Consider the following 21969-nt stretch of genomic DNA (forward strand, 5'->3'; position numbering starts at 1 on the left):
TTGTGATGCTGTTTTACAGACTTTTTAACTCCTCAGAAAAAAACTGAAGTGAAAATTATGTGCTGATTTGAATACATCCAGATTCTCCTCTAAATATTCCCAGGATGGCATGCAAGCTAGCAGTCATGGCTCCCTCATAAAAACAGTTATATTGTTAGACCCAGATCTAAAGAGCTAGTAGAGGCTGCTGAATTAAACAAAGGGACAAACCTTCACAAACAGCTTAAATGTCTCACCAACACTCTTCTATTTTCCAGTCCTTTTAACAGCGAGTTAAGTCCAGTCCTGGATTGAGTAAGGTGGGTTAGATTTAATCTTCTAAGTATCTAAATAGCTATTCTTGGGAATAATTAGTAACATTAATTTATCTAGTACCTCAAGTATCCTAAGAGATTAAATTTATGAAGTAAACCAAAGTCAACTCAAGACTTGCTACACCTTGGCCACTGTAGCTGTAACTGCAAACCATGTGTTATCTATGAAATTTATTTGCCTTTGTATATATTATTTATTCACCTTTAAAACAATCAGTTCTTAAAGGAAAAAGTGATGGAAACATTTTGAAAAACAATTGTTAATGTGTTCAAACAGATCCCTAACCTGTTAGGAAGAGAAGTGAAACTCTAAGGTGGCACCTAGCAAATATTTTACTGGGAAAAAAAAACCTAAAAGTTGGGCAATGATACTCAAAATAACTAAATTTACAAAGCAGCATTTTTTTCTTAAAAAGAAAAACAAAAAAAACCCCAAAAAACTAAAGTTATAAAAACACAAAAACACCCCCCCCCCCCCGACCTTTACCAACTTGAATTACAAACTCAAGACAAGCAGCTTGGTACACCAAGGACTGGTGTGATAAACTCTCCTTCTGACCACATGTTGTCATCAGTCTCAAATAGGTAAAAGGCACTCAACTAATGTAATTCTTTAGTTACATTTTAAGGCTTTTTCCCCTAGGAGTAAACTTTCACTAATTAAAATGTTCTCTAAATCCTCTTTATTAAAGGGCGGGGGAGGGGGGGCGCGTTGGTGGGGAGAGAAGGTGCCTGGCACACAGCACATGGCTCACGGGATCTCAGCTCCCTAACCAGGGATCAAACCCAGGCCCTCAGCTGTTAAAGCATGGAGTCCTGACCACTGGACCACTGGCAAAGTCTCTGTAAACCTTCCTTTTGAAAGGATCTGCTATACTTATCCTCTGGTCACCTGCCTTTAAATTACTACATTTCAAATAAAATGAAATTCTTAGGAATTGTAATGCTTTTAACTGGTGATAATAAGGAAGAAACCTATGGTTAAATATCCCAGAAATTTATTTAATGTTTGCTTGATACATTTTATATAGAAAGGTTGGAACTATTTGCTTTGAGTGCCTCTGGTAAATCTCATGGAGGCACTAAACTACAAAGGGGTGCCAATCTGGAGATATCAGAAATGGAAATCATAAGCCCAATTTATGTCTCGTCTTGAAGATCTGTCTCTAGTGAAATCAGGCCACTCCCTTAAAAAATGCTCAAGGTGTTGGAGCTCCTGTGTGAAAACAGCTAACATTTAGGAGGGCATTTCATGTTTTGGTCTGTTGGAACATTTAAATACTTAAAAAATATTCAGCTTTGAAGTTTTCAATACTGGAAAACTTTTAAGTCTAGGGTTTACAGCCAGGAAGGCTGCTTTGTGTTCCTTAAACTGGACTCTGTTTCCCACAAAGTTAATCTTCAGCTTTGGCTTCCATTTCTTCTGCATCATCATCTCCATCCACTTCTGCATTTTCTCTCTCAAGCCTCTCCAGCTGCCTTGCAAGTTCGGTCTCATCTGTATCTGTGACCACTTTGGGCTGTGGAAGCAGAGGCACAATTTCAATGTGAATGTAGTTAAACACACACTGATTCAGTTTCAATACTATTACTGCCTGATATTTTAACTCTTATTCTGAGTGCCGAAATACTACCAATAAATTCCATGAGATAATAAAACTGAAAAAATATATTGGCTGTATAGTGGCTATATCTTTCAAACACACAAAAAGATGACCTGTAAAAATCCATCTTCTGGCTTCAAAATTTCTTCCACAGAAGAAATTTATTTTGAAAATTATATATGAAAATTTGGTTTTATTCTTGTTGAGATGAGAAAAACATAGGACACTATTGTAGTTCCTCATTCTGAAATCACACTTCAAGCATTCTAAATTCTGACAATAATCAATCACTTCTTTCTTTTTTCAGTTATTATCATTGTCTTTATTTTTTTCATTTGAGGGACCAGTGACCACAGTCTTGAATAACCACCCCATGATAGTTCTTATTTACTTTTAAAACCCTTTTAGGAACTAGAGTCAATGACTATTTTATACTTAGAGGACTTGTAGTTTTAAACATAGCTCATGTTTTATAAGTCACTGATCAGATATTTTAGAAGACAAACCAGTTATATGATTGAAACTTCTTAAAAACTTTAATAACAGGGCAAAAATCCCAGTATTGACCTCACCTCCATTTGAACATTGAAGACGCCCCTCTTTTCCTCAATTTTTTCTTTTATAACAGCCATAGCTTGATTGAGGACAGAGAGGCCTTCTGTTCTCTCCAGGGTGGTTGTAGTCATTACATACCGAGGAGGAGCTATTAGATTAATCTAAGGAAGACAAAAATTCAATTATGAATGTACCTACAGACCACATAATAATTAGGATGTTTGAGAATCATTTTGCTAATCTGGTGCTTTAAAAACAAATCATCCCTAAATTTACTCCCAATTCTGCAGCACAGCAACTTGGGGTAGTTTGTTAATGTAGTAGAAGTTAATTGAAGCTAACTGGTACTATGATGTAACCAAGTAGTAGAAGCAGTCTACTGCATACCAAAAATGAAGAATTATGACTTCTGGATCTTTGGTGGTTAAGCTAACTATAGGCATCACTGGCACAATGGATAATCTGTCTCTAAAACAAACAAAAAAGATCTCTATTTGGTTCTAAACTAAACCAATGGAAGAAATTCTTCTAAGTGATTCTGATTAACAGTCATCCAGTTAATTCTATTGCTAATGAAAGAGTCAACCCAAACCTCCTTAAAGTTGTGTGTGAATATAAGATAACATATTGTCCTTTTCAAGACTCTATGAGCATAATGGGCACTGTGGCTACTTATTGTAAAGGAGGTTTAGCACAGCTGGTTCTTTGGCACTAAATACCAAGAGGAATCTCTATCCATAGTGACAGCAGCAGTAGCTACAACAAAAGCCTACACATAATTTTAAACATTCTCTAGAAGTATCATCAAGAACCACTTTTAATAACACTTAATATGAAATATCACCATTAAAAAAAATCTGGATTTAATTTGGATTAAGTGGATATTTCAGTAGGGAGGGAGAACAGGCTACTCACCTTGATGGGCATGGTTTCTGTAGAACAATTCAAACCCGCTCTCAGAGCTTCTTTTACGGCATCAATGCCTTCATAGCCATAACAAGCCACTTCAATATCTAAAATTATAAAAATTCAAAAGCTTACTCCAAAATATGCATAAAATTTTTTTAAAGTTTAAAAAGAAACCAGAGATACGACAAATACATTAGTACTCAAATACTTATGAAAGCTTTCATCACCCTTTCAATTATAAATCAACCCCAGCTATTAACTTTCATATTTAAAAATATCTGAACATGCAGTGATATCATATCTTCTCATCAATATCAAGCCCCTGAATGATGAAACTATAAAAAAGAGAAATTTAACAAACATCTTGAATTTGGGCTATATTTGGGTTGAAATCATAATTCCAACCCCTCTGTGCTTCAGTTCCTTATTTGTGAAATGGTTAGGAGGAGTGTGATGAAATCTGAATGAAATAATAACCATAGGGGCTTCCCTGGTGACTCTGGTCAAGGATCTGCCTGCCAGTGCAGGAGATGGGTTCGATCCCAGATCCAGGATGCCATGGAGCAACTAGACTGATGTGCTACAACATCTGAGCCTGTGCTCAGGGGCTGCAACTACTGAAGCCCAAGCACCCTAGAGCCTTTGCTCTGCAACAAGAGAAGCCACCACAATGAGAAGTCCGTACACGGCAACTCTCCTGCACAGTGACAAAGACCCAGCAAAGCCCCCCAAATAAATAAAATTATATAAAACCAAAATAATATACCTACAAATTGTCTAGAATAACTGCATACTCTGACCCAGCAATCCTACTTTTAAGAATTTACCTTGTAGAACACCTGTATAAATGGGTAAGTCTATGTGTATAAAGGTGTTAAAATGCAGTGTTTTTTGTAATATAGTTAGTTGACCCTTAACAATACAGCCTTGAACTGCATGGTCTCCTTACATGTTGATTTTTTTCAAAAGTAAACACTAGAATACTACATGAACCATGGTAGTTGAATCTCGGGTGCAGAATCACAGACACACAGGACTGACGAGGTTATATATGAATTTTCAAGTGCACAGAGGGTGGGCAATCCTCTTATACGCTGTTTAAGGGTCAACTACAGTAAAAAAGACCGGCCCAACCTGAACATTCATCAGGAGGAGACTGGCTGATACCAAGGTTTATTATTCTATGCAATATTACCTAACATACAAAATGAGAATGATCCTCAAGTTCTACAGGGAAGGGCAGCCATAGTACACCAAGTAGAAATAGCTAGTTGAAGAAAATGGTGCACACTATGATCCCATTCTTACGAAAACATAAAAACTTATATCTGAACATAAACAGCATACATTCCTATACAGCATAGGTATAGAAAAAAATGTCTGAAAGAACAGATCCCAAATTAACAGTGGTTAATCCAGAGGTATGGGAGGATATTACTGTACTGTCAGAATTTTAAAGCATGCACTAAAACAAAATAATCACTCCACCTGAAAAAAGGGCTGACTTAAGGTGAGCTGAGCTCATTTACTTGTGTCAATATATATGCATTTTATGATAACTCAGTAGAAGCAAAAATTACTTAATTTCTTTAGCTTTTCTCGCTGTGAAAAACAAACATTTAGAAAAAGGTAGATGTTGATGTAGCAACGTATTCTTTGGTGAGGCTCATTATTTAATAGCTTTTCTGGTACATGCAAAATATTTTAAACAGCATTTAAAAAATCATTTACCTGCTCGAATTTTGACAGCCTGTGGGGTCAAACGCCTATTAATATTGTTAATGAGTACTTCCCGTTCATCTTCATTCAAATCTAAGCTATCCAAAATAGATGGGTCTCTGAAAGAAAACACAACAAAATGTCAAGGTCACTTTACTGATAATTAGGACACCAAACATAACAGAATAATGTTTAAGAGCACAGTGTTTAGGGTCAGAATTAAGAGTTCAAATCTTAGCTTCACAATTTAATAGCTTTGTGCTTGGGGGCCTTTCTAGATCTCAATTTCCAAAGTTGTAAATCAAGAATAAAAACCGTGTATCTCACTGGACTGCAGAATTAAATGAGATAATGCAACTGCAGTGCTTAGACCTGTATGACAAAAAGAAAACACCAAATGATCATTATTAAGAGAAAAAAATTTAGAGATCTGACTAAAGCAAGCAATTCAATGTCTCCTATACAGGCATACCTTGAAGATATTGTGGGTTCAGTTCTAGACCACAATAAAGCACGTTTAGCAATAAAGTGAGTCACACGTTTGGTTCCTCAGGGCATATAAAAGTTACGCCTATGCCATACTGTTGTTTTTTGTTAAAAATATTTCATTCCTAAAAAATGGTACCCATCATCTGAGTCTTCAGGAAGATGTATGTAATCTTCTTGCAATAGTAACATCGAGGGATCACAGATCACAACAAAATATTGAAGAAGTTTGAAATATTACAAGAATTCTCAAAATGTGACACAGAGACATGAAGTGAGCAAAGGCTGTTGGAAAACTGGCACCAACAGATTTGCATGATGCAGCGTTGCCACAGAACTTCAATCTGTAAAAACTGCAGTACTCGCGAAGTGCAGTAAAATGAATTCTGCTTCTATCTCACATCCCACTATAATTAAGCATATCCATGTAATCAGCAGTCCTGCTTCAAGGAGCTCAAAAGAACAAAAACATCGGAAAAAAAAACCAGAAGTGCATTTTTGCACTTCTGGGGTGAGGTGAGCAAGGTATCAGTGGGGTCAGGAAGGGCTTCATGAATGAAGCAGCATTTCATCTGACCCTTGTAAGTGCCACAAACAGGGACCAGAGTCTTGTTCACTGGCATGTTTGTTGAACAAATTAAAAAATGGAAAAAAAGAAACAATGACTAAAAGAATGGTAGGATTTTAACAAGACTGTTTTAAGAAAATTCTGATATACTGATACTGAAAGACAAACCAACAGAAAAAAAAGAAAATGAGATGAACTTATGTTTCACAAAAGACAAATGGTCACTTAACATATGAAAAGTGGTCAACTTCCACCAACCAGCAAAATGCAAACCCAAACAAGACACTATTGGACATCAATCTGTTTGGCAAGAAGAAAAGAAAAATCTGAGATACATATCAAATGCTGATGAAGAGAAACAGAAACACTCATAATTGCTAAAAGGACTATAAACTATAGAACCAATTTGGAGAAACTTTAACAAAACTAAGTAAATTTAAAGGTACATATAATCAGTCCCATGACTCAACAATTCTATTCCGAGGTATCTATCTTAGAAATTTCCAAATGTATACACAGAGATGTGTACATGGATATTCACATAGCACTATTTGAAAAACAGAGGGGATTACCTAAACATTTTTTAATAGAGGAACAAAAAAAAAAGGGCATTTCTCATAAGTAAATACTATATAGAAATTAATATGAAGTAGGCATACATGTATCAATTTGGAGAAATTGATAGATTTCTCAAATTTACAGTAACAGATTACTGAAATTTATAGTAACAGCATCCCAAGTAAAAATGTAAAGTATTGAAAACCTGTCACAATGATAAATTGTTTTTTTGTTTAAACATTTTAAAACATAAAAAAGATTCTGTATGTACTTTTAATAATCTATTCACACATTTACATGCATCAATACCATAAATGATAATGACACACACATAATTTCAGAACAGTGGTTACCATTGATGAGTGACCAAAATGGCTTTGGAGACAAAAAATATTGTTTCCAACTATCTCAGAAATTTTAACTAAAAGGAAAAAAAAAAAAAGCAGCACATGTGGCATCAAATTATGATGAGTTAAATCTGGACAGTTGCAACATGGCTGACGAAGCAAGAGAAGAACTTTAATGGTGATAAATGAAGATTAATTCACTAGGATGAATGTTAATTTGTTAAGAATGTTAACGCAGAGCAGTAATGGAGAAGGTGCAGGAGGCAGAAGCTGTAAGCAGGGCCAATGATGACAGCAAGCCGAGGTAAGAGACGTACTGACTGAGGAGCCCAAGACTAAAGGCAGGGAGGACAGAAATATAAAGCAGTGCTTGATGCTCAATAGCATAAACTCTGGACGGACCTAGAATGCTTGTGTTTGAATCCTGGCTCTACCATTTGTAGCTGTGTGAACATGGACAATTTAATCTCTGCCTCAATTTCCTCATCCATAAGATAGGAGTAATAGCTCTTATACCACAGGTGGTTGTGAGAATGACATATATGTTTGCTGTCATAACTATTACTCTTCTCCCTTTTCCCACAGTTTGACATAAAAAAATTAAGTCGCATGAGGGGAGGGTGTAAGGTGGAAGGAATCTGGAGCCTCAGGTGAGTAGGCATGATGGAGGCTCTAACAGTTCAAAGTCCCACTTGGCCATTCTGAGGGGTGAAGAGACTAATCTCCCTTGGCAGGACAGGAGTTGGCAAGTAACGATGCAGTGGTGAGGCTGCTTGTGAAGTACTGACATCTAGAAGGAGTGGGAGGTGCAGAAGCAGAGATAGTAAGTACAGAGAACTTAAGTCTGGCTGTTAAAAGGAGAGGACACAGTGCTTCCTACAGGAGAAAAGTAGAGGGCAGGTTGAAAGGTTTTTTAGTATAAATGGGAAAAATCTGAGCATGTTTTTATGCTGATAAAGCAAAACCAATAAAGAAAAAGGCTGAAGACTCAAGGGAGGGAATAACAGATGGAGATGATATTCCTCAGGAATAACTGGGCACAGGTGGTACGAGTAGTGTGAGAGCAGAAGGACCCGAATCCAGTGTGACAGGAGCACAGGAGGTAACGACAGGTAGGGAGGTAAGTTGGATGAGACGGTGGAAGGAAACGGAGGTGATGCTGTGCAATGGCTTCTTTTTCAGGCAGTGAGCGCAGCAGGTGAGAGGGAGGGAAGAGGGATAGAGTGGGTATCTGGGGAAGTGTGGAGAAGTTCTGAAACAGCCAGTCTAAGAATGGGAGGAAGAAGTGATCAGGAGCAAAGAGGGTGTGGGGCAGCAGTTACGGCCCAGCTGAGGTTGGAGACCATGAATATGCAGTGGCACCAACCTGTAAGACTGGTTTTCCCTAGCATCACCCAGCAGTCTCTGCAGAGAAGGCAGGAACATCGCTCCAAGGCTGGATGTAACAGAAGGAAAAACAGGGCGAAGCTCGTGATATTGGCAAGAAAGTTATTGAAATGATGGACCATGGTGTGTCCATACTGCGTAAGAAAGAGGAGGCAGGAAAAGGTGAAAAGACAGGGAGGATAAAAGGGTCTGGAATCAGAGCCTGATGTAAGAATTAAGACGACAGAGTAGGACAGTGTGGCAGCTGGAAGGACAGGAGGCCGTGATAAAAGAACAGAATATGTGAATTAAAGATTTTGGAGGAGCAAATCCTGGTGACAGTAAGACACAGGGTGAGGTCATATGGAAAAATGGCTAACATGGCGTCAGCTGAAGGTCTAAGCAACTGAGGTAAAGAAAACAAGAGATTACAGTTTAAATGAAATGTCTATGCTGGCCCTGAAGTCACTGAAGACAAACACAAAGCTTGGAGAGGAAAAGATTTAAGGCAATAGTGTCAGATGGTTTAAAGAACTACCCAACTACGGTACACCAAATCATACAGGCTTAGCTTTAGAGGACTGGCTCATATCATGGGCCTTTTATGCTAAAATATTTTAATCTAAATTTGACAAGGACTTCCTACATGGATGTTGTGTTACTAAATGTTAGGCTCTCAACCTGTGTGCTAGGCCCAGCAGCTGTAATACCAAGGGAAAAGCAGAGCTAAGGAGGAGTTCTTACGAGACTGCATGCTTAAATGCATCATAGGCACCATATCCGGGTCTCTTGTACTTGTCATCGAAGACCCAGGCAGTCCTCTGGAACAGGCTTTCCAGCTGCTCATCCTTGGTGTATTCTAAGACCTCAGCAACATGACGAAGAATGCTGTAAACCTAGAAAAAAAATGAAGAGCACAACAATTCAAAGATAAGAGATCTACATGTTTTTTTAAAAAGATATTTTTACATTTTAGAAGACAGCATATAAAAACAAACCTTTGGTTACTTTGATTAGAATAACTCCTTAACAAAAGACTACCATATGAAAACTTTTTTTCCCATAATTATTTTCTTTTCGCTAACAATGAACTCAAGTGGGTGAACAAATACAAACTGTATAGCATTTATAGCCTAAGATCCGGAGCAAGTCAATTCTGGGACAAACCAACCTCTCTGAATATGTTTCCTCATCTAGAAAAGGGAGATACCAGTATCTCTCCTTTTTATTGTAGAGAGTTCTTACATGGATCAAATATAAGACATTAGGACTACTATTCCACGAGAGATGTAGGCTCGATCCCTGGATTGGGAAGATCCTCTGGATGTGGAAATGGCAACCTGCTCCAGTATTCTTGCCTGGAAAATTCCATGGACAGAGGAGCCTGGTGGGCTGCAGTCCATGGGGTTGCAAAGAGTCAGACACAATACACACACACACACACACACACACACACACACACTCACTCACTCACTCACTCACTCACTCACTCACTCACTCACACATAACAACAACATGAGAACATAGAACCAGGATGGAGATTTTAGTATTTCTTATGCTGTTATCTTCTAACAATTACCCTTCAATCCTACCCATCTCCTACTCACTGCTGCCAACTCTGTGCGACGCTATAGACGGCAGCCCACCAGGCTCCGCTGTCCCTGGGACTCTCCAGGCAAGAACATTGGAGTGGGTTGCCATTTCCTTCTCCAATGCATGAAAGTGAAAAGTGAAGTCGCTCAGTCGTGTCTGACCCTCAGCGACCCCATGGACTGCAGCCTACCAGGCTCCTCCGTCCATGGGATTTTCCAGGCAAGAGTACTGGAGTGCGTTGCCATTGCCTTCTCCCCATAAAAGAGCTTAAAAACACTAATGGTCTGGTACTGATCTGAGAACATTAGACTTCAGTGCTTTAAGGTAGTAACATCATGAGACAACTGATGTTGTCTCACTGAAGTCACACTCTTTCAAAATGAAGTCTTCAAATTATTTTCCTGTTAAACACAGAACTGAAAATGGAAATACAGATACAGAAAATCTAGGTTTTTGTTTCTGCCAGCAACACGCCATGTAGATTATTTATTAAACAGACTGAACAGTGGACTAATTTGACTAAATAATCAACTTACAGTTTTGGATTTGGTAAATTTATCTTCACATTTGATTGCTTCCTCTGGTGAAACTCTTCTTTTTGACAAATCAATGTATCCTATATGAGAAAAATTTGAAAACATTATCTCTGTCCAGGTATCAACAAATCACTCTGACAGTTTTCACAACCATATTGCTGGGTTGGCATACCTACACTTATTTCCTACTTAAATTGTATCAACAAAAAACTGCATAAGAAGTACATGTATTATGTATAAGTATTATGTTTTAAAGTAAATTTTTGTCATCATTAATGTTACCTGGGCAGAGGGAACTAATAATTTCAATTATCCAAATGAGAGCTAAAACCATGTCTATTAAGCATCAGAGGATCAACTGTATCATGTTTTCTGTATGCTTGATGTTCTGACATCTGTAGCCTGGCTGACCAGGGAAGAGACTCTGCTGCCCAGCGCTAGACAAGGGCTCAATGGGAGCCTTTCACATGGAAATCAACCAACCCAGAGCCCACGTCCCTAACCATCTCATCAAAGTTCCACACATCAGGCCAATACTCCCCCATGCCCTAAACCGACGTAGAGCCAGATACCAGACAACTGGAGACAGTCCCCATGCACCAGGCACTGCCCATACTATTCAGATGAGCCAACTGTAAACTGTTTATAACGACCTGCCTTGCCTTTTTCATGGAAACCTCAATACAGGCTTTCCCCTTGCTCTTCCTGCCTCCTGATTAAAACTAGTGCTTCCTCACATGGCTTTGCACAGCATGCTGGGTCCCCATTTCCTGGGAAACTTTAGTCATAAAAATCTTCTTTCAATGACATGGCTACTCCATGTCACCAGTCACCTTCATAAATGAAAGTCCCATGGGCACAAAATGAGACAAGAAGTTAAATGTATTTTAAAGAATTAAATGTTCCAGTGTTCACTGGAACACTATTTACAACAGCCAGGACATGAAAGGAACCTAAATGTCCAACAATGGAGGAATGCATAAAGATGTGGTACATACACACAATGGAGTATTACTCATGGCTATCAGGGGATAAGATGGGGAGATACACTGGAAGACCAGGATTGACATATACACACTACTACATATAACTATACTCAAAGCTCTATAATGGCTTACACGGGCAAAGAATCTAAAAAAGACTGGATACATGTATATGCATAACTAATTCACTTTGCTGTACACCTGAAACTAACACAACATTGTAAATCAACTATACCCCAATAAAAATTAAAAAAAAAAAAAGAATTAAAGAGAAAATGGTCTTTCACTTTTACCCACATATTAAGTTGGTGCAAAAGTAACTGGTTTTGCACTGTCGAAATTTGCTGGAACACATTCTTAAATGTGGCTGTTATACATTATTTTAACGTACACTATTGCTTTATGTTTTTTGCTAATGAATTATTACTTGCTGTTTATTTCATATGTATTTATGTATTTTAGACTATGGAAATAGTCTATGGAAATGATATTAGACAAAAAATAAATCTGAGTGATTTTCTTATTCGAGTTCAAAATGGGTCATAAAGCACAGGAAATAAGCTGCAACATCAACAACGCATTTGGCCCAGAAACTGCTAATGAACGTACAGTGCAGTGGTGGTTCAAGAAGTTCTGCAAAGGAAACGAAAGCCTTGAAGATGAGGAGTATAGTGGCTGGCCATCGTAAGTTGAGAACAGTGGAGAGTATCACGGAAGTTGGTCCTCTTAAAATTACACGAGAAGTTGCCGAAGAACTCAATGTCGACCATTCTATGGTAATTTGGCATTTGAAGCAAATTGGAAAGGTGAAAAAGCTCAGTAAGTGGGTGCCTCAAGAACTCCCCGCAAATCAAAAAAGTAATCGTTTTGAAGTGTCATCTTCTCTTATTCTACGCAACTACAACAAACCATTTCTCAGATGGATTTTGTTGTGTGGCGAAAAGATTTTATACAACAACCAGCAACGACCAGCTCAGTGGTTGGACCGAGAAGCTCCAAAGCACTTCTTAAAACTCAAACTTGCAGCAAAACTCATCGTCACTGTCTGGTGGTCTGCTGCCAGTCTGATCCACTGCAGCTTTCTAAATCCCAGTGAAACCATCACATCTGAGAAGTATGCTCAGCAAATCTATGAGATGCACTGAAAACTGCAACCCTGCAGCTGGCACTGGTCAACAGAAAGGGCCCAATTCTTCTCTGCAACAATGCCTGACCGCACGTTTGCACAACCAAAGCTTCCAAAGTTGAATGAACTGGGCTTCGAAGTTTCGTCTCATCTGTCATATTCACCTGACCTTTTGTCAACTGGCTACCTGTTCTTTGAGTCCTTGACAACTTTTTGCAGTTGACAACCAGGAGGAGGCAGAAAATGCTTTCCAAGAGTTCGTCAAATCCTGAAGTACGGATTTTTTTGCTACAGGAACAAACCAACTTATTTCTCTTTTGCAAAAATGTATTGATTGTAATGGTTCCTATTTTGATTAATAAATATGTGTTTGACCCTAGTTATAATGACTGAAAATTCGGGGGTCTGAAACCATGCTTTTGTATCAACCTAGTATCTTTCAGCCTAAACAACTTCCTTTACCATCTCTTATAATGCAGTTCTGTCTTGTAAGAAATTCCCCTAGTTTCTATTTACCTGATAATGTCTTCATTTGATTTTTATTGCTGAATATTTTCTTTAGAAACAGAATTCTGGTTTGATATTTTCTTTCAGTGTTTTACAGATGTCATTCAATGCTCTGACCTTCATTGTTTCCAATAAAAGAATGCCACTGTAATTTGTATTACTGTTCCCCTGTAAATAACATCATTTTCCTTGCCTATTTTGAAGATTTTGTTTTTCAGTAGTTTGGTATTCCTAGATATGGTCTTGGTATTTATCCTGCTTCAGTTTTCCTAAGCTTCTCTAATTTGTAAACATTTTTTCTCCCAGCAAATATGGGAAACTTCTGGTCATGGTTTCTTCAAGTGTATTTTCTGCTTTTTCTTTCTCTTCTCTTCTTCTGGAATAAAGCTTTTGATTATTAACAGGTTGCTCTTTTTTTCCTCTCAGTTCTTCAGATTGGTTCTTTTTAAATGAACTACCTTCAAATTTCAAGAAGTCTTCTGTCATCTTTTATCTGATATTAGCCTATACATTGAATTTTTTAGATACTAAAAAAAATTTCATTTCTCGAAATTGTATATAGTTCTTTATGTTAGTTTCTAATTTCTCAACTAAGATTTCTGCTCACTCACTACAAGTACATTTTTCTGATATCCTCGGGCACTTAAAACATATTATTTAAAATGCTTACCTGCTAACTGCAACATCAGGGTCATCTCTAGGTCAGTCTCCACTGATTATCTTTTTTGAATGGGTCATATTTTCCTGTTCATTCAAATATTTAGCAATTCTGAATGGTATCCTGGACATTAGAAAAGATACGTGGCAGAGGCTCTGAATTTCTTTAGGTTCCTCTTAAGGACATTGATTTTGTTGTTGTTCACTCTGCATGGCTTGTGGGGTCTGAGTTCCCCAATCATGGACTGAGCCCCCACCTCTGGCAGCGAAGGTACAAAGTCTTAACCACTGTACTGCCAGGGAACTCTCAAGGATACTCAATTTGTTTTAGCAGTTATCTTGTTTGAATTCAAAACTATACAGAGCTGTCTCCCCAAATGGAAAGCAAACAAAATTTGTTTAGATTTTTATCCTGAAGGGCTGCTTGCAGTCTAACCTCTACAAGTAGTTTCAGGAGTCAGCTAGAGATTTGAACAGAATTTTTATATATAAACTTAGGGGCTCTCTCTGTGTCTCTTTCTCTAATCCCTATCACTACTTTCCAATTGTTGTGGCTGTCTAGAACTCTTATCTCTGGCTCTCAAGTCATTAAGACTGTGGGTTTTCCTTTAGAATCTTCACTGCCCTGCTTGGTATAACATGGCACTCAGTCAAAAGGCTATAAAACTTATCCAGTGCAGTTCCTCTCTTCCAAGTGTTAACTTGCCTTCAGTTTCAGTCTGCTTTTGGTTGCTCCCATTGTTTTTGGATAAAATTTACCATCCATTTAGATACCTGCTTAGGGTTGACAGCAGTTATGTTGAATGGTTTATCCAACAGGACTTAAACTTCTAGTATCAGAAATGGATCCTCTCTATAGGATCTTCTGCACTTTGCTTTTTTTCTTATCTTATCCTGGAGATCTTTTTGTATCAGAATATTCAGATTTCATTCTGTAGAAAATTGCTTTGCCTGGCTGTCTCATGACTTATTTAACCACAATTTAGATTGTTGTTTCATGTTTTTAACTTACACTGTACAAACAATGTTGTTATGAAAATACATTTTTACATCTATCTAGACTACCTGACCTGCTGCTTGAGAAATCTATATGCAAGTCAGGAAGCAACAGTTAGAACTGGACATGGAACAACAGACTGGTTCCAAATAGGAAAAGGAGTACGTCAAGGCTGTATATTGTCACCTGCTTATTTAACTTCTATGCAGAGTACATCATGAGACACGCTGGGCTGGAAGAAGCACAAGCTGGAATCAAGATTGCTGGGAGAAATATCAATAACCTCAAATATGCAGATGACACCACCCTTATGGCAGAAAGTGAAGAGGAACTAAAAAGCCTCTTGATGAAAGTGAAAGAGGAGAGTGAAAAAGTTGGCTTAAAGCTCAACATTCAGAAAACGAGGATCATGGCATCTGGTCCCATCACTTCATGGCAAATAGATGGGGAAACAGTGGAAACAGTGGCTGACTTTATTTTGGGGGGCTCCAAAATCACTGCAGATGGTGATTGTAGCCATGAAATTAAAAGATGCTTACTCCTTGCAAGAAAAGTTATGACCAACCTAGATAGCATGTTGAAAAGCAGAGACATTACTATGCCAACAAAGGTCCGTCTAGTCAAGGCTATGGTTTTTCCTGCAGTCATGTATGGATGTTAGACTTGGACTGTGAAGAAAAGATGAGTGCCGAAGAATTGATGCTTTTGAACTGTGGTGTTGGAGAAGACTCTTGAGAGTCCCTTGGACCACAAGGAGATCCAACCAATCCATTCTGAAGGAGATCAGCCCTGGGATTTCTTTGGAGGGAGTGATGCTAAAGTTGAAACTCCAGTACTTTGGCCACCTCATGAGAAGAGTTGACTCATTGGAAAAGACTTTGATGCTGGGAGGGATTGGGGGCAGGAGGAGAAGGGGACGACAGAGGATGAGATGGCTGGATGGCATCACTGACTCGATGGACGCGAGTCTGAGTGAACTCCGGGAGTTGGTGATGGACAGGATGGCCTGGCGTGCTGCGTTTCATGGGGTCACAGAGAGTCGGACATGACTGAGAGACTGAACTGAAGTGTACTTACACAAGCATACCCTTTCACTTTTTCTGACTGTAGTTGAAAATATACTTGATTCCTTTTTGTGTTATCTATTTCATATAATAGGAAAGCAATATAAGCTAAGACACCAGCTGAGGTCCTACTAGGACAGTGATTAAACACAATATTAAAAGGAATAATCTCAGCCTTCAAGTAGTTTAATAAATGGGGGCTAGGGAGAGTGCTACAAGTAAGTCATATCAAAGTATTTAGAATAATCAATGTGCTAACGGTAGTACCTCTTAAGAGGTAATACAAGCTGTCTCCAAAGTTTATTATCTAAGATTATAATCAGAAAAAAAGTCAGTTATGTATAAAATCATTCATTTGCAAAAGTATCAATTAACTAGATGGCTGAGGAGATTCAGAAAGACAAGTTCAGTCAGGGTGACTGGCTAGTCTTTTAAGCATGATGGTAACTATGTGACTGAAACGAACAACTGACAAATTATAGCAAGACGACTGAAACCAGTGATCTTAACTATATTAACTGAAGACAAAACCTACTCATTGGTATCATACAATGTATTTAGAAACAATGTGTTCACAAAGGTGAAGATTTACACGGGGTCCAAAGAAGGGGCACCCAAAGAGTCACGACTCAGCAGTGTACACATGCACACACACGTGTACACACACACACACTCTGAATAAATAACAGTAAATAAATGAATGCCTATTCACCTCTGCCTGAAAGATCCCAAAGGACCATAGGATCTGGGGGTTGTAGACATTCTGATTACCAGAGAGACAGACAGTATTCAGTTCTAGATGTGTATTTTTAAAGACATAAAATATTCCTAAAATTCATTTACTTTTACAAAAACTAGTCCTGGATGGACTAATTAACCACTACTAACTTAAAAGGTTTTGTTTAGATGGTTAATTGGTATCCTTCTCTAACAATTTTGTATGTAAGAGTTTAAGTACAAAAAGAGGCGTTTTGTTTTTTTACTGCAGTAGGCAATGCACAAAAAATATATTTTAAAATAAGTTTAACTCAGAAGAATTTCAGATATAAATTATTAAACATAAAATATTTATTTATTATGATTACATTTATATTTAATAAGTAAATATAAATTATTAAAATAAAAATCAAATATTCTTCTCATTTACCTTTTTCTTTGTCCACTCTAATAACAACCACACATTCATTCCTGCCAATTCGGATGAGCTTGTTTATAGAACGGATACGCCTTCTCGACAACTCACTCAGAAGAATCATGCCTTCGATGTTGTTGTATTCCAGTAAGCTGACATAAGCGCCCATCTCAGCAATGGACCTTACATTCACCATCACTACATCTTCTACCTCAGGAAATTTGTGTTGATAAAATCTACAACTTAGACCCGGCATTCTGCAATTTAAACAAAAGAATCTAGTCAGTGCTCAGTTAAGGTCAACATAAAAATATCAATTTTTCACATCTTGCCACTGGAAGAAGTTTTTAGTCTTCTCATCTCTTTAAACTTCTTACATGGTGCTAGAAAACAGATGAATGTTCGGGAACCAAGCCTGAATTTTTATTTTGCTCCACATTTTTCTAACACTTGTATGATTCTCTACCATTAGTTTCAAAGGAATCATAAAAAATAATCATCATTTATAAAGAGTAAAATATTATTTTAATACCTAATAACAAATGATAGGAAGCATCACTACTGTTATAAACCTATCAGCAAAACTAAAGCTACTCTTCCTCCAAGTCAGCTAAGACTGGATTACCACCCACTATATAAAGGGAAGAGTTTTTCAACAAATTAAATCTTAATCCTAACCATACATCAAATGATATACTCTATCATTTGTTGTTGTTCAGTCACCAAGTCATGTCCGACTCTGCAACCCCATGAACTGCAGCCTACCACGGCTTCCCTGTCCTTTACCATCTCCTGGAGCTTGCTCAAACTCATGTCCATTGAGTCGGAGATGCCATCCAACCATCTCATCCTCTGCTGTTGACTGACACACAACTCTACCATTTATTTTAGGCAGAATTATACTATCACATGTCACAACAAAAACTAAAGATTAATCACAAAACATACTTCACAAAAGATACTAAATTTAACTAAAACATATCCTTCTGAATTTTTTTCCTCTTAAACATGAATTTAATTCACAACTACCATAATTTTTAGCTTCCACTTTTCCCATTACTTCCAAATAATCTTCTTTCTTGTTGAATAGGTGTACTCAACCCCAAGAATCCTTTAGTAGATATCCCCACTACTATAAAGTTTAAATTTCTCTTAATCTCCACACATTAAATATATTTAGAACTATTCCTTTTGATCCACCCAACCTACTTTAAACACCACCCCTTTTATGACCCACAAGCCTAAAATCATTCCATGAATAGAAATATATTTTTAAAAGGAAGCTCTCAAATTAATCTTTGTTGGTAATTTTCATGTTTTTCTGATAACCTTAACTAATTTACTATTGTTAAAGGTCAGAATATAGGCAACAATAAGATCCCAAGTTCTATGAAAAATTTGTGAAAATTTACATACTAACTTACCTTTTTTTCTTATTGGGTAACAGGGCCACCATTACCTGTCTCAAAGATAAAACACCTACATCCAGCTCATAGAACACCAGAGTTCTGCTGCAGGGCAGTTTGAGAACTGCTAACTGCACCCACATATATCTTCCTAGTGGCTTACCCACTGACTTATACATTTTTCTGCTACCTACAGGGTCCTATATAATCTGGCCACTGCCTATCTTCCTGAAGTACCACTTTCCTCATAGTCTCTCCCCCATTTTATAGATGAAAAATATGAAGCATGGGTTAAGCATATTGTTCTGTCATATACTGTTAACAAGTGAATTTGAACCTGTAACGTCTGAATCCATAGTTTGTGTCTTATTCATCAGGCTATATTTTCTCTCAACATTATAAATACACAACAATTAGAAATACCTTAAACAAAAAGCACTATCAGTGTACACATTTGGTGCTAGAACATAACAAATTTTAGTATTAATATCTGGGCTTCCCTGGTGGCTCAAATGGTAAAGAACCTGTCTGCAACACAGGAAAACCAGGTTTGATCTGTGGATCGGGATTATCCCCTGGAGAAAGGAATGGCAACCCACTCTAGTATCCTTGCCTGGAAAATTCCATGGACAGAGGAGCCTGGCAGGCTATAGTCCATGGGGTCGCCAAGTGTCAGACACAACTGAGCAACTCACACACATAAAATTTCTATTATTAACTTATCCTATTTAATAAAAAATAAAGCTGCATATAACAGTGGCAGAGAAATGTTTCTCTTTGAAGCTTGACAAAACAGGGATTTAGCAAATAGAGGGAAGTAGACATACAATGGTCAGAATAACCCATCAAGAAAGAGCTGAGCTGGTTGGTTCATTTTTAAACAGGGCTTTTTTTTCTCTTGGACAATTGTTCTCAAATATCTGTATGTAAAGCACTAAAACTTGAGAGCTAAAAATGTTTCATACTGGGTATAAAAATGAACATTATGGAAAGGTGTGAAAGAAACATTTTAAGAGATTTAACAAGTGCTAACCACTTTTACTCACCAAGTTTCTTCAAACAGTAAAGCCGATAATTTTGGAGAAGCAAGACCTAATCTGACTGTAAAAGAACACAGGCAATAGTGTAAAAGAATTCTGAAGAGTGATATGAATGTCACTGCTTCAGAAGGTGCAAATCTCTTTGCAAAAGATAATGTAAATAAAGGAATACTGCTGATGGTATGTCATTCACAGTGAAAGACAGTAGATAAGTACAAAAAAATAATCTACAACTTTGCTCTCCTACTTACTAACTGTGGCTTAGGAATACTAATGTATCCCCATTAACTGTAGCTTCTAATGTGTGCCATGTACTTCACAGGTTTGTGGAGGACATCAAATGAAACAATATACATGTGAAAAGAGTTGGAAAGTGTAATGCTATACAAATGTAAGACATTAAAAAGCAAAGGAAATATTTCCATTTTGCAACTTAATTCATTAAACAATTATTTTTATTATTAAAATAAAGTACTAAATGATTTCCTCAAAGACAAATGCTTACTAAGTACAACAGGAGTGAAAACCAGGTCATATGACACTAAATCCAGAGTTTAATCCAAAGCCTCAATATGTCAGAGTACTACAATACACTATGTGTTCTCCAGTAAAGAATCTTTCCAAATACAACAACTGAGCTCCAAGCTAATTTCCAATACCCTGCACCGTCAGTAATTTTGCCTGGTGAAATGGTAGGCAGGAGTTCTTAAATCACTGCGTGCTCCAGTCGCCATCGTGGATACAGGAAGTCCACACTCCCTTCCAAAGCAAAGCATAATGTGACAGAGGCAACTCCTGTGGTAATACTAATCCAGCTCTAACACTTATCAGTTATGCTCTCTGAATGCTCGCCTTTAGCACAGAAGTGCTAAACAAAGCTTTTCAATTATTTCACTGTAGTTGAAATAGGAAGCACCAATCTCCAAAACTGAGCATCTTCTTGAGATCTTTGGAGAACCAGAAACTCTCATTTGGCATCCGATGAACTAAGAACAGGCAGTAAAGCTCTATGTAATTCCAAACTGCTGAAAGACACGGAGTTACAAGATTTTTTTTTTCCCCTTGAGTAACAACTTCAATCAGAAGAAAAACCAAGACTTCTTTGCTACACCTTTTCCTCAAGAAACAATGTTTCTTGTTTAATGAAAATTAAAGTAGACGAAGTCTGGGGCAGTTAACAAAAGGGACCTAAAATTTCCATATCTTATGTTTTCCAGTTCTGCTTAACCGTAAGACCACAGCGCTTAATTCTACAAGTCTATTCTCATCGGTGCTGAAAATACGGCAAAATGATACGAAGAATAATAAACTCTTCAGTAGTATCTTTCAGTTTCGTCTTAAGGACTGACTCCTTCTACACAAACGCAGAACTCCAGCGACAGGGTAACAAGAGCTTCGATTTTTATTATTAAGTGGTCAGGTTAACAAACTATTCTTGGATCTCTTTTTTTAACTCAACTCTTGTCAAAATCGTGGCCCAATCCACAGGTTCCTTGAAGTGTCCTGTCTGGTCACCATTGAGAGGTAGTATTTGCCGGGGAGGAAGAAGAAGGGAAAAGAAAAAAGGATGGAATTCGCAGGCCTAGAGACAGCAAAGTGCTCAGCGTCCTGGGGCGGGGTGTCACGGCGTTCTCCCCAGGCCGCCCCACCTCAAGACACCCGCCACTATCAGCATATTGACGAGGCTGTCCCATCACTTGGCCCACTCGCCTTCGCGAGATTCCTCCGTCCGTACCATGACACCTCTGCTACAAGGGGAGGCCGACACGCAGCCGGCGGGTGGCGGCAGTCATGTCCAGACACTTCCCGCGCGGGGACGGGAAAAGGAGGGGGTGTTAGCTGCGGGGCCTACCCTCTACCGACCACCCACATCCCTAGACGCAATCAAAGTGAATTCCTGGAAAAACCGATCAGAGAGACTAGTCACCTGAGGTATGTGTGTGAGTCCCACACCAGGCTCCCACGCCACGCTCTTCAGTCGGAGAGATCAGACTCGATCAGTCCTCAGCAGCCGCCGACTTTCCTCAGCGTGCGCTTCGCTTGACCACACCGCGCATGCGGAACCAGCTCGCAGCACGCAGGCGCCAACGGGAGAGAGACCCCGCCCCCCCCCTTCGTCACTGACCATAGAGTCCAGGTCCTCCAAGGATAAATAATGTGGACCTTAGGAGGACCTGAAAAGTACGTTTCCTCGTTATCTTTAGCTTTCTCTAAATAACCGTCAAGGCTCAGGTAAAAGTGAAGACTAATTCCTTGTCCCTAAAGCATAAATCCTCGCTGGAACTTTCAGTCAATCAGGAGGTGGCGCTGTGACCAAAGATGAAAACTGGAGCAAGAGAAGGAGTGTACTCTTACCTGCTCTTTCGCTCGGCGCGTGCAGAACCGAGCGCAGCAGCCTGGGAGGTGGAAAGGGAGGGGCTAGAAGGCGAACCGGAAATGAGGGGGCGATTCCGGGGTGCGCGGCCTCAACATCCGGGCATCGCCTTCTTCTTGTCCTCGCCCT

At 38.5% G+C, this 21969-nt stretch overlaps 1 protein-coding gene across 2 annotated transcripts; it reads right to left on the reverse strand.

The window, feature by feature from the left end:
• Positions 1–668: 668 nt before the first annotated feature.
• EIF2S1 (eukaryotic translation initiation factor 2 subunit alpha) lies at positions 669–21947 on the reverse strand. 2 transcript variants are annotated; one of them, XM_068964596.1, is made up of 8 exons: positions 21822–21947; positions 17036–17277; positions 10555–10634; positions 9170–9321; positions 5114–5220; positions 3389–3486; positions 2491–2634; positions 669–1834 (listed from the first exon to the last, which is right to left on the reverse strand). In XM_068964596.1, exons 2-8 carry the CDS (start codon positions 17274–17276, stop codon positions 1709–1711), a joined length of 948 nt encoding a protein of 315 aa, XP_068820697.1. In that variant the 5' UTR covers position 17277; positions 21822–21947; the 3' UTR covers positions 669–1708. The 2 variants fall into 2 exon arrangements, with proteins under 2 accessions (XP_068820697.1, XP_068820696.1); XM_068964595.1 differs by lacking the exon at positions 21822–21947 and adding an exon at positions 21394–21507.
• Positions 21948–21969: the final 22 nt, after the last annotated feature.

This window comes from Capricornis sumatraensis, chromosome 2 (genome assembly GCF_032405125.1).
Source record: "Capricornis sumatraensis isolate serow.1 chromosome 2, serow.2, whole genome shotgun sequence".
NCBI classification, from domain to species: Eukaryota; Metazoa; Chordata; class Mammalia; order Artiodactyla; family Bovidae; genus Capricornis; species Capricornis sumatraensis.

Coding starts and splice junctions, on each gene's coding strand:
- EIF2S1 (XM_068964596.1), bottom strand. CDS start 17,276: ATGCCGGGTCTAAGTTGTAGATTTTATCAACACAAATTTCCTGAGGTA. Junction 5,221..9,169: donor GCATTTAAGCATGCAGTCTC/GTAAGAACTCCT, acceptor GTTTTCTTTCAG/AGACCCATCTATTTTGGATA. Junction 2,635..3,388: donor CAGAAACCATGCCCATCAAG/GTGAGTAGCCTG, acceptor TGTCTTCCTTAG/ATTAATCTAATAGCTCCTCC.